Genomic DNA, 17,757 nt, shown 5'->3' with positions numbered 1-17,757 from the left:
TTATGATTAATATAAAGACCTTGTTCGCAATGCCACTAAATCTCGCGTATTAAAATTTCTTTTCTTTCTAATTTTAAAGTTTTTTTCTTTTTTAGAATGAATTTTTAATGAAAAGTTCTATTGACAATAATCATTAGATGACATTATTTTCCCCTCTTATATTATTTTTCTTTGTTATTTTCCTCTCTTGCTAACATCATTCTCAGTTGATTAGTATAATCTATACGTTATAACATGTTAGTGGAATTTTGCCGAAATTTTTATTTATACCATATTAAAAAAAAATATAAACCAAAAAACCATGTTTTGAGAGGATTTCAAAAAATACCAGAGCCTCTACGGTCTCATTCTTGGTGGGGCACCGATTGACATGGCGGACCCCAAAAACAACTGTAATATTAAATATATTTAGGTTTTTGAGAAGCCCCCAAACTAATTTGCGATCCCTTGAGAATGAGGGTATTTTTCAAAATCCCCACAATTTGGAGTGTTTTGGTCTATTTTTTAAATATGGTATAAATAAAAATTTTGGGATTTAGTGTCACTTCCAAATAACTAAGAGTCTACGAAATTATTAATTTCTAAAACAATGACTTGGAGAGTATTAATTACGTATTACATTTTATTTTTTACGTTAACTGCATATGCAGGTCATGCTATACACAAATTGATTCAGTTCCTAACCACGGATGTTTTCATGAAAAAATTTCTCCAATTCATCAAGACATTTTGACAAACATCACAAATTGAATTGAGCCAAAACTAATTTAGCGGTACGAGTACAGCCAACATCAGTGCACCAGTTCCCCACCAAACGTTTCTCAAAGCAAAGGGGTGAAAAAAAATAAAACAGAAACCATGAAAACTGTACAATTTAGAATCAATTCAGTTGGAGAGAATAAGTGAAGAAACTAAGAGAGGTTACTATAAGAGGGCATATCTTCAATCCGCATTACATCATCCAATAGAAGCTCCCGTTCTAGTTGCACTCGAGTCGATCTCAGAACCTCCTAATAACACAAGCAAACAAAACTTTAATAATATAATGAGACATATTTGAACAATCTGAACTTAAATTTCTCCTTCAAAACAAAGTTTAAGGCTTTATCAATTAACATGTTGATTTGGTTCTCAAACCAAGGTGTTAATAAGGATATGACATACACTGTCAAAAAGTTTTAATAATTTATGACCTGGTAAGTAGTATCCAAAACATCTTTTCCGCTTTTTGTTTTTATTTGGGCCTGTTGTGATTGAACAAGTGCACTGAGGTTTCAATATAAAGTTCAGCAATTTTAGAAAAAGTTGAGAGGTTCTATTCAATAATTGAACAATACCATACAGGTCAGTTGTGTTAACAGGAAGAAACAACTGGTACAATAACTCATAAATATAGGGGAAAACAATAGTACATTGAAATCCATGTAGGAGGCATTCTTTTCAAGCCATTGTTTGTCCAATACCACGAAGGCAACACAATAAAGTAAATCAAATGCCCATTCATCCTCTGAAAAAGGTACAAATTTGTAGCATGAAACAATATTTATAAACCAAGGCATTACGAGAGACAAACATCTTTAGATTTGATAAATATTTTGGTCACATCTATTTACCTGAGAGCATTTGAACAAAAATAGCTCTAACAAAGGTTCTCGGCTTAGCTGCAATATACATGGGTTAAAAGAAAACGCATTAAATGATTTTCTATAAAGATTTAAAAAATTTAGGTTTTTATGCAAAAGATACCACACTATTTCACCATATTTGCACGATATATGCCAGGTCTCTTGTATTTACAGAACAGACCCTTGTTAGGCAAGCAATGCTTCAATGGATAATATCTAATGTGTTAAATATGCTAAATTGAACAAGTTAGCTCCGACAAAACTGGGTTCTTTTTCTCATTAACCAAGGGTGCTCAAATTCTGAGACATGAGAGAACACAGAGGAGCAAAGGAATTAGAAAAGGATTAATTTGAATTAGAGGTATTATAGAGAATGCCTCTTACTAGTAAGGGACTAAATACCTAGTCCCTTACTAGTATCTTTTGTATGTTTTCTGACAACCAATGCAATTAGTTTCAAGGGCCCCACTAAATAAAACTATCTGTTTTTTCTGCAAATAAGAATAAAAAATGGGTGCTGTTTTGCAAAAAGGAAGAAATTTTGCAGTAAGAAGCAGTTTCAGAGAAACTGATAAACTAATAGATGGTAGCAAATGGTACTCAATTATGCATTAATACCAGTACTGATTAATTTGTATTAATATTTCGTCATGTACAATTTTTATCAGTCCCATAGTTGACACTAGAATTATAATTCTGACCACCAGATTCTATTCATTGTATTGCCTCTTTTAAAATGTAAAACCCTAACATAACCAATGATAAACTCATACTTGCCATGGCCAGGATGAACCCACCAACTGTGACCTACTCACTGGTTCCAACATGAAGTATCCCTTGTGAAAAGGTGATGGACAGTTCAGCAACGGAGGTCACATAAGTCTGTAGTTTAAAATTACCACTAAATTTTAAAAGAGGGGAAAATGAAGAAGGCTATAACTCCCAAATCCATATTTATTGACCCCATGGAGGTTTAAATTACAACCTAAGGGAGGCCATTCTTGTTGCATACAACTGTAACTACTAGGCCAGCAAAAGCCTTTAGTTCATTACATGATAATAAAGAAAATATCGGAGTAAACTAGGTAAAACTACCACATACTAGATTGCAGGTCGAGCATTTGCATGATCATAAATGTTATATTTACTCCAGCCACCGCAAATGGGTACTCCCATGTAGCTCTCTTCCCTCCTTGTTTGTTCAGCAGTCTTTGAAATGACGTCTTAAAAAAATACAAATATTAACAAATAATAGGACTCCACAAAGAACAAATTAAAAAGAAATTAAGGCAAAGCATTATTTAGTGCAAAGAAAAGGTCTTACTGAAAATGTCTTTGCAAAGAAGAGTAGGTTCTCCAATGAAATGAATCCGGCACCTCTAATAATGTATAGATCTATCTATTAGAACATTATACACCTGTATATGAAGGAACCAGTATAATTTTATTTATTTACTCTTTATACTTGGATACCTGAAGTCAGTAGATGGGTCCCGTCCCTGCCAGCCCATTGCCTTCCATTGGTCAGAAATCAGACCTTCAAGCTCTTGATCTGGGTAAGTAGCATGCCAAAGAGCCTTTAATGCTTCCTATTATGATTTTTTTATTAATTCAAAAAATATGGACTTTCAGAAATTACAGGTACATAATATCATATTACTTCACAACTTTATTAGACCATGTGCATCTCAATTGCAAATCAATTGCAGGATGTAAACAATTACTATTTTAGCAATCTGGCAGGAATTGCCACATCATCATTTGCAATTGATCTGCAAACCCTATTGCAAGGATCAGAAGCGGAGCCAAACTTTCATTTCAAGGTATGGGGGTCAATTTTATAGTACCCGTAGCATTTTACTCTAAAATATATAGAAAATTATGTATAATTACAAAAAAATTGAAAATAAATGGGGGTCAATTGACCCCCATACCTTCTTACTCTATCCGCCCCTGGCAAGGATGTAAAAATAAAATATATTACAAAAATAAATGGATCTTAAGAACTGAAATTGGGGATGAATTGCAGGGACGAAGATGACTTTATATTAAATTAAGGATAATTGTAAAGGTTGTTGATGTGGCAGAAGAGGTCATCTTTTGTAACCACAGAGATGCACATGCTCTTATTTACAAACAATAAATGTATAAAGTGAGATAACCTGGTGATCCCGTCTAGATGGATCAAAGTACACCTTCATCCGGTGCTTCAGCCTCTGTAACCTTTCGTTCTATATTTAACACAAAGGAGAAAAAAAAATCAGAAGATGAAAACTTCCATTATACATTTTTTTTTCCTAATATACAACCAAAGAGAAAAACATTACCTGTTGAGGCGTAAGAGTCATACATATGCGCTCATAATTTCCCTTTCTTTTAATACAAACACAAGACAGACTCTTTCCAATCCATCTTGGTGACCCACATGTAGCATCATCTAGCAATAGAAAACTCCACAAGTTTAAAATAAAATATGATTTTTTATTTTATTTTAGATGATAAGATCATCAGTTCAGGAAAATGGCAAAATTAAATTGCCTAAAACCATAGCACTGTCTTGCCAACATTATATGCTCTTACCCGACAACATTCTCCTAAATTTGCACAAGAAATTATGTAGACCTTGAGGGTTTTGCAGAACAGAATCTATGTCATAAAACCCAGCAATTTGATAAAATAATTGTTTCAAAGTTGCCAAACGTTGTCAAAGTAAAGTTGGCCTCTTTGAAAGGAGAAAAAAAAAAATAGGTTGGATTGAAAATTAGAAGTATATCCCTAATTAGTAACATTATATTTCCCATCCAATCATCACAATAATAGGTTCACCAAATCTTTGAAAAGGGCCTTAGACATTTTTAAAAAGGTAGAGTTAAGATCTAGTACCAAACATACCAGATTAGGTGGGGCATCGACCCTACAGCCTCGTTTATTGTTCCTAATTTTTTTAATACTGTCGCTTAAATAATACTTTAATACATAGATTGTCTTTTCTGAAAAAGAAAGGAATAATTACATGACAAATTTATCAAAGGTCCGATCTTTATCCTTAAGAGAACAATTATACAAAGTTTTAACGACTAATTTTTTTTAAAACTATACTATTAGGAAGAGAAAAGGTGATTTCCAAATTACCACCCATTAATTTCAATTTAAAAAAGAAAATGAGCCTGAAAACAGAATCAGACAAGGAATGTAATTAAAAAAAAAAAAAAAGGAGAAATGGTGGATTTTGGTTATACTGTTAGAACTTAGAAGAGAGCCTGAGTTCATGAAGCAAAAAGACAAATATTGATGGACTAAAATGCAAAAGTGTACCAGAGGTAGTAGTAGAAGAGCCGCCTATGGTGCAGCGAGAGATGGAAGGAGGTGGGAACGATCGAATCGCTATACACCCACCTTGGCCATTTTGCCTCTCCTCTGCCCCCATTCTCTCTCTCTCTCTCTCTCTCTTTTTCTCTTTCTCTTTTTCTCTTCTCACCTTCCTTTCTCTCTCTACGCTCTGTGGTGTGGTGGTAACTGGTAACTGGTAAGGTGAGTGCTTAAAAAGAACAGTTGAAAACTTGAAATAAGATGGGTGTCAGAGAGAATACTGGGCTGAAATAAGCAATGCTGTACCGCTAGTTCGTCGTGTAGTTCGCGCCTTTGCTGCAAAATCTCGGAGACTGAGAGATGGAGGAATTCGTATCCTCTGAGATATCTCATATTTTACGTGACTTTTTGGAAAATCTCAACTGTTCAAAGACGTTCTACACGAATCTCAATTCTCAAACAATACTGGGTCCCTGTGCTATCCCCGAATAGGCACCGGACACGTAGGTCACGCAAAATATGAGATATCTCACGGGATTCGCACTCGAGATGGAGCGGTAGGGACCTCTTTGAACTTTTGAAGCTGGAAACATTTTCGAATATACCCTCGTAGAGTTTGAATTCTTATTTTAGTCCTACCTCTTTGTTGTATTAAACTTAGTTCAACTTTGCGTAATTAATTAGTTGAAATGTTCTGTATGAAATTTGTAATTACAAGAATAGCTTCTAATATATATAACACTAAATTCTTTTTTTCAACCTATAACCAGTTGTACAAAAATATAATACTTTAGCAAACTGTGCTATATGTGCTTCTTATATGAATTTTTTTTTTTGAGAAAAATAAATAAATCTAGACCCACATCATTTTTCTATTAAAATAACAAGGTTACAGTATTTTACAATATTATACTGAAGAAATTTGAGATAAAGTGGGAAAAACAAATTTTACTAAAAAAATCCACTTTGCAAGTATCTTAATAAGAGCATCTACATCCCTAAAACTCACAAGGGTTTGTAAATAACTGTTAACTACTTTTTAGAAATTATGGCCTCTAAAATTTTTAACCTCCACATCCCTGAAACTCATTTTAGAGTTTCTATTAAGCCACATCAGCAACAAATTAAAAAGGAGAAACAATTTGAGCCAATCATTTGGCCAACATAGAGTTTATAAACAGTTTCTTAATAAGAAACTTTCATACATAGTTTCTAAATAAGAAACTCTCTCACATCTCTGAAACTGGATTAGAAACTGCCACGTCAGATTAGAAACTCTAATAGTTTCAGGAATGTAGATGCTCTAAGCATATGTTGCGAAGAATTTTGAATTTCTCTAAAAATTCGGTTAGACCCCTCGCTCTCTCTCTCTCTCCAAAAAAAAAATGAATAAAGACATTTTATCTCATGCATTAGGTAGAGTTAGCGGTGTTCAAACGTTCAGTTTGTTCGGTTTTAAACTGAACTGGAATATTTCGGCTTAAATAGATTGGTTCGGTTTAGATTTTTTAAAACTGACTAAATCAAATCGATCGGTTTATATTGGTTCGACTCTAATTTTATTAGTGTTATAATAATTTCATTAAATCAAACTGGACCGAATTAAACCGAACTTCAATAGTTGTTTATGGCAATATATTATTTTTGTTAATAATAGTACCAATAGGTTTACTTCGGCTTGTTTGGTTCGGTTCTTAATCGGTTGATAGGTTAATTTGGTTCTTTTTTTGAAAACTAAAGAAAATTTTAATTTGGTTATTTTACTTCAGTTTGAATCGAACTGACCGTTTGAAAACCCTAGGTAGGGCAGCTGAATGTTTGTATCATTGAATAAGTTCAGTGATTTGATTTAAAAAGGGAAAAATAGTCATGTTTTTAATTGTTAAAAATTTTATTTTTGATTTATAATAAAGTAATAAACCAATAACTAACTATAATAATAGCTTACATGAAAATTTTATATAGTGGATCCAATGTTTATATGGTGTTTTACTCTACTTATTTAAAATTACCATGATGAGCTTTATGTTTTAGTATTAAACTGATTAGCAATTAATATAATAACATGCAATGATAAAATTAAAATAAGGAGGTTAGTAAGGAACATTTATGTAATGGCAAAAACATTAGAAGGATTCTGCGAATTTCAATATTAAACTAAATAGCAAAAACATTAGCATAACATTATATCGGAATAGTCACTACCAAGGTTCTAAATAGCGTTTATTGTGTCATAGCGAGAAGCATACAAAAAAAACTATAGCGAATAGCGTCGCTATAATGAAAGCTATGCTACATAGCATTTTTTTATTTTTATAAAAATTATATCATATATTTATACTAAATATCAACATTATCCAAGTCTTATATAACAATAAATAATATCAAATTGATTAAGAAATTATAATATTCATATTGAACCAATATAAAGTCCAAATTGCGACTCAAAATATCCATAGTAATACTAATATCATAAACTATTGATCTTTTTTTATTCAAAATATATTCAACATCATGACATAATCTATATTTTTTCTATTTAAATTTCAAAATAACTTAGACATAATGGCATAATTAACTATCTTAATCTAGAGTTTGGCTAGTATAACATTAGTGTCATTTCAACCTATATAACACCAACTCTAAAACCTATCAAATCAACTTCAAACGGTGAATCCAAACCGTTCAAACCGATCTACTTCATTAGTTGTGCATTTACATGCAAAATTTATAACTTTTCAAATTTATTTAGTATTAAGTTAAGAGGTCAAATATGTGAGTTTTTAAGTTAATTTTAATACATTAATTTTTCAATATTTTTACCGCTTGATTTGATACTAAAATAACTCAAAAATATATAAAAAAAAATTGTATATCAACGCATCACTCATAATGTAAATCGGTTTGAACGGTTTGGATTAGTCGTTCGAAGTCAATTTGATAGATTTTAGAGTTTGTGTTATATAGGCTGAAATGACACTGATGTTATACTAGCCAAACTCCTTAATCTATTCAAAATATTCAAACTACTATATAGTAAGTATCATTTTGTTACTTCAAGAAATATCTTAATATATTCAATCTAAGCCTTTTATTTAAAGTCCGTATAAATTGAAAATAAAAGAAAAAAAAATAGCTCATGTTGCATAGCTCGCTGTAGCTTCCTTATTTTGATTTCGTTCGATGGATCTCTCATTAAATACTTAATAGTTTAATATAAAGCTTAGTACGTCAATTGCAAAAAAAAAAATCACGGTTAAAATCCAATCTGAGCCTTTATTTAAAGCCCATATAAATTGAAAAAAAAAAAAACTCATGTTGCATAGCAAACCGCTATTACCGCTATAGCGCCCGTAGCTCAAATAGAACGTCATTATGCCATAACTTAGCGTTTATGGTCCAAAAACGCTATAGCGCGCTATTTAGAACACTAGTCACTACTAACTACTAAGCTTTTAAAAAAAATCAATATAACATCGAATGATAAAATTAGAATAAGGAGGTTTATGGGTACCTATATGTAATAATGCAACTGAAGCGTGTTCCTTTTTTTTTACAATTGAAGCGTGTTCTCCTGAAAGGTGTACGTGGATGGCACGTCTCCATCTGTCTCTCTGGTCTTCTATGGACTCTATTTGTGTATCCAATTCTGTGGCTTTCATGAAATGGAAGCAGTCAAGTAGATGGGTAAGTTACAAAGAGACAGTGACAAATGAATAGTTAGGATTCAGTTTAGTGGATTAAAAATTCCTGATTTAGGAATAATTCAGTAACACATGAAGCAAAAAAAAATCCAAAAAATCCATAAAAAGGAAATTAACAAAAAAAAATTAATTCCGTTTTATTCGTGAATAATTTGTGATTCGCGTATCATACGTGTTTTATTTGCGAATAAAATGTGTTATACATTTTGTTGCATTTTATTCGGTGTTCGGTTCGAAAACATTGAAAAAATGAATTAAACGCGAATAATTCGTGAATTAACTGTGTATTTGATTACTATGGATGGGTTTGATGTCAGGAATAACCAAAATTTAATTCTTGTTTTTTCTAATTATCTATCAAATTCGATCGACATCATTTTCGATATATTTTTTTTTTCTATTGAAATTGGCTAAATTTAAAATATTTTTGTTCAGGGCTCAATATAATAGGAACTGGTGTGGCCCTCCTTATGGTGCCCAGAAATATCATAGAAATGTGCAATTTTTTTTATTTCCAAAAGTTGTATACTTGATTCTTCGTATATGTAATAAGAGTAAGGCTACTATACATTATAATGCATAAGTATTTTTGTACATTAAATTATAAATCACTAGTTTCAAAGTTTAAATAACCAATTCAAACCGTTCATTTTGTTCTTCATATTAATATGTGTTTGGAGACTAAATTTTACATTTTTTGGAAAAATTTTACTATTTTTTTAGATTTATTAAAAATTATTGTTTTTCAGACAAATCTGTACCATAAGAAAATAATTTTCAATAAATCTAAAAAAATAGTAAAATAATTTAAAAAATATATAAAATTTGATCTCCAAAGACATATTAATACGGAGAACCAGATGAACGGTTTGGATCGGTTATTTGGACTTTAAATCCAGTGATTTATAGTCCAATGTACAAAAATACCTATGCATTGCAATGTATGGTAGCCTTACTAGTTCAGATAACATAATTTGCTATTTTGTAAAAACATCTTGCTTAAATTGCAGTATTGAAGTATATTTTTGTATTTTTATCTTCTTAACTAAATTTCAATCCATTTCCAAATTTTTGGTCTCGTAAAGCAATTTTTTTATTTCATCATGAATATTTTTTTTGCATGGAAAATTAATTAATTCATCACAAAATATAATTTTGTTTTCTAATCAAGTTATTGTGTTGTCTTTTCTTTCCTAAACCAAATTAAAAATGTCGATTTCATTATTCTCGTTGCTAAAATATATTAGTACTGGCAAAAATATATTCCCATCACAAAAAATAGAGTCATATTTTTGAGACAAATTAAAGATTCAACAAACTTTTTGGAGAACAAATTAGAATTCAACAACTAATTTAGATCTTCTAACAAAATTTCTTGACCAAATTTATTAGATATCGTGCCTATTTTTTTAAGAAAAAAAAGGAGCATCAAGTCTTCTGATTTAAATTATTCACAAAAAAATTATTATCTGAATTTTAAACCATCTCTCCAGCAATCAAGCCCAGCTCTGATGTAGGACATCCAGGGCGATAATTTCAGACTCCAAGATCCAAGAGGGCCGAAAAAAAATGTATATATTAAAAATAAATAAAATATTATAACCCAAACTTTTATATATATAAAGAGTTCAAACTTTTCTCTCATCTCGGATCTCAAAATTTTCGGAACCGGCCCTACCAACAATGCACATCTAGATCAAAGCTCTGTGTTCATTTTTTGAATAGTTTTTCCCACACTTGTATACTTTTAACGAGTTTTCCAATTTAGAGGTAAGCGCTCAAATATTATCACTTAACTTGAACAATTCTATATAAATATTTATATATTGATGGGGTATAAAATTATTTTAGATTTACCTTTTTGTTGTTTGTGATGATATAACAAATAGCACAACAGCTGGGTGATGTTTTAAATAATAAAACATTTCAATATTTATTAGTTTACACTGCAGAGCCAATGCAGATAGACTGTAAACGGATATGGATTATCCAACGGATACAAATTAGGATATTTATCAAATAGGAGATCCGGATTCGAATACCGATAGTATCATACAGACCCGTTAGTATAAGAGAATTTAAATTTGCTTTCAAAGGAATTTGAACCCATGTACCAAACTATTTTTGTTGGTGAGGGTTTAAGCAACAAAGCTTCAAACTACTAAATTACACTATTTTTGTTACCACTTCTTTATTTTGTTTATATATTATATCAATAGAATATCTTTCATCTTTCTAACATCAATCTCTCCATCAACTTACAATTATTCATTTATTTTCATATTTAAAATTTATTAATTATTATTTATATCTTAATATTCATATAACTTAATTATCTAACAATTATTCATTTTGAATATGTATTTGAATCTGTACCTGTATCTGTATCCGCTCTTTAAAATATAAATATGGATATAGTTTTACCACTATCCATTCCTATTCGTTCCTTTTTCAGATTTTTTTTAAACTATAAATAAAAAAAATATTTTACCAAATCAACTTGATTGATTTTATTTTTACAAAGAGAAAATGTTTCTATCCACCTCTATCTGTCCACGATTTGTCCACTAACGAATTTTATCCAATTCTAACGGATTTTAACGGTCCGACAACTACTTGGATAAACCTTCCTTTCTCTCCCTTTCCTCATTAAGGCTATTTAATCGTTTTTAAAATTTCTGATCCCATCCTCTTTTCTTTCCAGATCTCTCCCGTACAAATTTCCAATTGGAATCCCTCCACTCCTCTCATCCCAATCAGGCGCGGCACCAATGATCGGACCCGGCACCACCGATCAGACCCTGCACCACCGATCAGAACCACTGATCGGAGTTCTCTCTGTCTGCCTATCTCGCTAATCCACCACCGATCGGACCCGGCACCACTAATCGAAGTTCTCTAGATGCTAGATGTTTTCCTCTTCTTTGGCGGTTCTCCTCTCCTCAATCCCTTCCCTCTGACGACCTCTCCTTTGATGGTCTCTTCTTCGACGGGTTCTTGATCGTGCAGATCTGAACGGTCTCCTCTCCTACAGTTCATTTTTCAACGGCAACACCACTACTCACCGCTCACAAGCGCCACTACTTGTCGACTCTTTCTTCTCTCTGACGGACTTCTCCGGCATCTCTCATAAATTCTAATGGAGAGAGATGATCTAAGAGAGGCGATCTGGAGGAGCAATCTGGTGGAGAGAGATGAGAGCGAAACGATATGAAGAAGAGAGATAAGAGCGAGGCGATCTGGAGCATAATCGGGTTGTTTTACAGTATTCACTTTGTAGTTTTACAATATGCATTTTGTGGTTTTACAGTATTGAAAACAACTTGTTTATTTACTAATCTATTTAAGTTTCGTTCCTTCTATTGATTTGAATTGATAATCATGATTTTCTTGCTTTTATTGAAGTTTCATTTGAATTGATGTAGTCTCAGGCATGTATGCATTATATGAACATTGATTTGAATTTTAATTGTATCATTTACTATTCAATAATGGATATCGCATTATCTAATAGTCTGATTTGAAATGCATAGTTCATTTTCTTTATGTCGTTGTTTTGAATTGTCTGATGTACGAAATTACATGATTCTATATTTTGTTTTACAGTATTCGATTTCACCTTAGAAAAAAGAACACGACGGTATTTTGTCGTCTCTGAAGTAGTCAATTAACATATACCACTACAGATCTGGTGAAATATGTAGAGTATTTTTACAGGATATAGTTCACATTTTTACATGATATATGCATTATTTTATAGTATCTATTATTATTGATGTTTACAGGTTTACAATATATAATTCACAATTTTACATGATATAGTTCACCACTTTAGATGATACATAGAGTGTTTTATAGAATATAGTTCACAGTTTTACAGTACTTACATATAATAAATCCAATTTGTTACATTATTTATTTTATTTGTATGGAGGATGATATCTCGAAAGAACGAGTGGTTCTTGTGATAAGGCTTTTTACTCATCCCAACAATATTCACAGGAGGTTATTAATATAGAAGTTTTAGTTTCCATAATTTGTTTGACGCTATTTTGGATGTTGAATAATATACTTATGTTTGGTATTGTGTGGTGAATATTATGGATGTGTTGAACAGATGTTGTTGAACTGATGTGTTTTGTTGAGTAATTGTGTATTATAGTTTGGAATTGTTATATTTGTATTTAAGATGTGTCATTTTACAGTATTGAGCTACTGTTGTTTTTATTTTTTTACTTTTTTATTTTGAATGTTCTGGATGTTGTATACATACAATTGATTTATAGTTTAGATATAACAATTTTACAGTATTGGTTTTTGTAGGTTGTATGTTTTGTTTTTATAGTTTAAGTTGACAATTTTATAGTATTGAAATTTTGTATTTTTTACATTTTGTTTTATCGTTTTCATTTGCTTATTTTACATTATTGAAATTTTATAGTTTTTACGTTTTGTTTTCACAGTTTAAGTTGACAATTTTACAGTATTGAAAATTGATATTTTTTAAATTTTATTTAATCATTTTCATCTGGTAATTTTACATTGTTAAAAATTTATAGTTTTTACGTGTTGTTTTTACAGTTTAACTTGATATTTTTACATTATTGAAAGTTGATATTTTTTAACATTATATTTTATCGTTTTCATCTGTGAATTTTGCATGTCTGTAATTGTATAGTTTGTACATTTTATTTTTATAGGTAAAGTGATCAATTTTACAGTATTCAATATTTTGATGATTTATTTGTGTGTTCATTAAATCGAGAAAAAAAAAATTAATCGGGAAATTTAATTTTGCCTTTTTATCACGTTTTTTGTCAAAATAACTACTCATAACTAACATTAACTGCCAATAACTTCCTATAACTGCAATATCCGAAAGTACAGTTTGGAAGTATAATTTTTTTGTCTTATAGTGCAAGTTGCAATCTGTTTTTATCTATCATGGGACCACTTCAAATAGTTGCTAGATGTTTTATGATTAACTGATATATTTTATGTGATATATTGTATAATTATACAGCATGTAGAAGTAGTTTTACAGTATTCGCGTAAGTTAAAGCTGGGGACAAATGGTGGACAAAAGTCTATGGACAATTAGACGCTTCCTTTTACAAAAACTATAAGAACCGAAATGTCATTTCGGTCCGATTTTTTTTCGGGACTGAACGACATTTTGGTCTGAACCATTTTCACATATTTCGATAAAAAAAAATGATAGTAAAACTTGTGAAAACACTTCAGACTAAAGTGACATTTCGGTCCAAAAAAAAATTCTGACCGAAATACAATTTCGGTTCTTATGGTTTATGTAAAAACCAAAGCAATCAAGTTGATTTGGTAAAATATTATTTTTTATTTATGGTTTAAAAAAAAAAATTCCCGTTTTCACCCCTAAATGCAGAACAATAAATTAATTTAAATAACTACATAGAACTATTCAGAAATTTGGACTCTGGTGGCCTGATTTTGTAATTGCTTGACAAGTAGATCTGAACCCACATTAAAAAAATATTTTGTTCCATACAATCACGGTTAAACTGGGAATGTGTGGGTCCCACTCTATTGTATTATCTGTTGGCCCCTACCCAAGTACAAACAGAACCGAATCAGGTGCTGGTGCTCGGCATGGCCATCCAACTTTGCTTTGAAATTCGGTTGCTCCCCATAAAATACTGTTTATTTGAGAAAAATAAAATTGATTTAGACTGAATTTTTTTTTTCTCATGTGAACAGTAAATTTCAGTTCAAAAATAAATTCCCACCGTGCAGCCGAACAAGCCCTCATATGATGATATGTGAGAAGTCTGGACTATTCAAATCTTTTTCTGGACAAATTTCAAAGCAACATTGATATTGTAAACTGTATCTCAAATCAGAGAATAGTAAGTTGGATGGACATCAGACCTACTTTGATTTGATGGATTAAATTACCGTCCGATATGCATTAAGATGCGCGTATTATACTTTAAAATTCGGGCTCATCTACTTTAATCTTTGTGTGCATATATTTTCATACGGATCGAACAGTTTTGGAGCTTATTGGATTCAAAACTAGGTATGATGTTCATCAAACCTACTCCGTTCTCATTTTAAATAAACACGTGAATAAATATGGTCCTATTTTAAATACATTGAAATTTTCAGTACCGTATTAAATATTTAATGATTCAAAACTCAAATACATAAAGAAAAAAATCGGCCTATTTATGTGCACGTAAATATGTCCAGCATTTGGTTTTGTATTATACGATCGAACCATGAAATTATGAAATTTGTTAATACGTAATATGGATGGTTAATTTGTGTGTTCTTAAATCGTATTATAATAAAACCACTTGAAACCCTTCTTGAATTTAAACTTTGTACATTTATCCTTTTTTTTGTATTATTGATAATTATTGACTTTGGTTTTTGATGTAGATGCATTGCTCAATAGACCCACTAATAAATTAAAATGTCTAAAAAGTGATACAAAAATTAATTAAGGAGCATCAAAAAAACCAGAGAATCCGGATTAATAGATTATTTTTTAAACAATTTAATAGTTAGTATAACGTTTATATATAAAATTCACTTGGAGTGAACTACATCTATTCGTCTTAATAAATTATTTTTTAAAACTTGTAAAATTCTCCAATTAATAGACATGCATGCATGTTCTCAAATCTTTAGTATGGGTTGCGTTAGCGGAATGCAGATTACTAATTTAATTTGGATCCAGTGGGAATACAGATCGTTATTTAGGATTCATAATTCATAATTTACTTTAATTAAAATATAGGCCCATCTAAATTATTATTATTTTTTAAATCGGCACTTAATTAGCCACTTATATGTTCAAAAATATATAAAAAGTGTCCAGTCTTTGTCAAACAAACCCTGCTACTGCGGTATGTTTATCTAAGGTAAACAAATGCAAATACATTGTATGTGATAATTTTTTTTTTTTTTTTTTATTTATTATGATAGCGGATTGCTCTATTGAGTCCACATTTTTTAGCAACCCACAATAGAGTCCATAATTCTCAATTTAATTTTTTTTTCCTTTGCATTCCATAGCACTCTCCCCTCCACTCCATATGCTGACTCGCATGAATAAATTCGAATGAAACATAATCCACAGTGATTTTATTCATGCGATTCCTCCAATCCAGACACAATGAGAGCACCTGAGCACCTTGACCCTTTCCGACTCACAGGTGCTAAGCACCTCAATGCTCTCCGATTCCAACAGGTGGCAATCCGACTCCTTTGTCTCTCTGTACATGGGCCCGTCACTTGTCATTTCCAGTGGTAAACAACTAAGCATTAATTAACCCTATTTTTGTATGTGAGTTGCTCTATTAGGATTGTCTTTTGAGATTGAATTTTATAGAACCCTAATTTACTTATACCTCTACTTTTGTAGAACCTAAATTCTAATTTACTTGAATTATGTATTATTATATATACAAATTAAATTGATTAATCCCTTCCTTTTTTTTAATTTTGTTTAATGTTGTAGATAATCAAAGAATCATGCGCTTTCAAAATATGAACACCCGTAAATTAAGAAAAACTCGCTTCATTGATCTGATTATCTAATATTTAGTATTAATTTTTTTTATATATAAAAGAATGCCGTTTTTATTGTATTCTTTTTAATTACATAAGAGAATATTATTTTTTATCTTTTATCATATTAATTGTTTTTAATTTAATACCTGTATAGTTAATGAGTCTAAATTTAATTAGCTTTTTGAACCCAATTATTCTTGTCCTACTTATGACTCCGTCTCGGTATGCATTATACATAATTGACGCATAATACTATAATAGTGTGTTTAGAACTCAAATGCATGCGTTAACATTGTGTGGCCAATATGCATTCAAGTCTGATTCTTTTAAATCTTGCTTGATTTTTTATTTTGGCAAGTTGTGCATATTCTTTTATTTTAGACATAATAATATTATTAAAAATTTAAAATTCAGATATCATATTATAGTAAGTAAACAGATTCTGGATAAACAAATAAGTTCTGGTCGGAACAGAGCGTGCTGGAACCAATGCCTTTGACCATATCCACTTAAAAAAAATAATAATAATAAATCAGGGATAGGCCGCCTCGCTGCAAATCAGTTCTCTGATTACTATATTTTGACCGCTGTGCGCTGATTTACAGATTTACAGTAAAAAAACGATCCCTTCCAGTGTCGTGACTAATACGTTGTAATTTTAGTCTTGTGTCGTGTTGTATCGTACTGTGATTAAATTAATTTTTTATATATTGTACCGTATTGTGATCAAAATATTAAGAGGCGGTTACGGCACGTCAATGGTGACATTGTATTCAAACGTGCTGTGACCAAACATATATTGACATGACTTGTGTGATCATTTGATTATAATTTAAATTAATTTATTTAAGATTTACCATTTAATTAATATCTAATGGTTCTAATTATATATGACTCACGTGCCGGGTTGTGCTGTGATTAGATCTTTCACTTAACATCATGACGTGCCATGCCGTTGCATGCTGAAGTTTCAAAAAATTATCATAGCACGTGAATAATCACGGAACGGGATGCCAGTCACAGTACATAACTGACGCACGTGTCATACCGTTCTGTACCGTAACCGTACCGTTCCGTGACTAAGTTAGCTCTACCGTGCCATTTTTCCCACTCTATGCTGACTCTGATGGTGACTTGGTGAGGTTGTTACTTTTTTTTTTGGTTAACAACCCGTATGTACTTTTATTAAATCAGGACAAATCAATTACACACGTAGTTCGTACCGGTACAAGTACCAGTACATAAGAGTGCATAAAACAGTCATACCAGTACAATAAACATTAATTGAATCCCCTTATACAAAGCTAGACAAGAAAAAACATAATCTTGCTCTAATTACAAGAGACGAGCCTTCAGGTCGTCGTGCTTAGATTGATAGATAGTGAGCCTGCATTGTTTTCTGTGCTTGTGCTCAGGTTGGTTTCTATTGAGCCATCATAATTTATTGTCATTAGCAAAAATAGTGTTGTTTTTGGAATAAAGGCGAGTTAGGGGGTATTCAGGAGTGCCTCCATGCTTAGATGAAGTTTGTGCCTAATTTATTCAGAAGAACACAGAGA

The 17,757-nt window shown here is 31.2% G+C and overlaps 1 protein-coding gene across 2 annotated transcripts; it reads right to left on the bottom strand.

Annotated features, from left to right (window-relative positions):
* Positions 1-727: 727 nt before the first annotated feature.
* On the bottom strand, positions 728-5,295 carry LOC144555141 (ELMO/CED-12 family protein). 2 transcript variants are annotated; one of them, XM_078303379.1, is made up of 9 exons: positions 4,941-5,295; positions 3,953-4,062; positions 3,788-3,856; positions 3,099-3,214; positions 2,950-3,004; positions 2,728-2,848; positions 1,614-1,661; positions 1,413-1,507; positions 728-1,010 (listed from the first exon to the last, which is right to left on the bottom strand). In XM_078303379.1, the coding sequence occupies exons 1-9, from the start codon at positions 5,050-5,052 to the stop codon at positions 912-914; spliced, it is 825 nt and encodes a 274-aa protein (XP_078159505.1). In that variant the 5' UTR covers positions 5,053-5,295; the 3' UTR covers positions 728-911. The 2 variants fall into 2 exon arrangements, with proteins under 2 accessions (XP_078159505.1, XP_078159511.1); XM_078303385.1 differs by lacking the exon at positions 4,941-5,295 and adding an exon at positions 4,206-4,608.
* Between the last annotated feature and the right edge of the window lie 12,462 nt (positions 5,296-17,757).

Source organism: Carex rostrata, chromosome 1 (assembly GCF_964058835.1).
Source record: "Carex rostrata chromosome 1, lpCarRost1.2, whole genome shotgun sequence".
In the NCBI taxonomy this organism is placed as follows: Eukaryota; Viridiplantae; Streptophyta; class Magnoliopsida; order Poales; family Cyperaceae; genus Carex; species Carex rostrata.
Note: the sequence above shows the minus strand (reverse complement) of the source record. Positions and strands in the feature narration are given on the sequence as shown.

What these genes read in the sequence shown, in the direction of transcription:
- LOC144555141 (XM_078303379.1), bottom strand. Translation starts at nt 5,052, where the DNA reads ATGGGGGCAGAGGAGAGGCAAAATGGCCAAGGTGGGTGTATAGCGATT. An exon ending in TCTTTGCAAAGACATTTTCA is followed by an intron (nt 2,849 to 2,949) that starts GTAAGACCTTTT and finishes TATTTTTTTAAG; the next exon opens with ACGTCATTTCAAAGACTGCT. An exon ending in CCTCCTACATGGATTTCAAT is followed by an intron (nt 1,011 to 1,412) that starts GTACTATTGTTT and finishes TTGTGTTATTAG; the next exon opens with GAGGTTCTGAGATCGACTCG.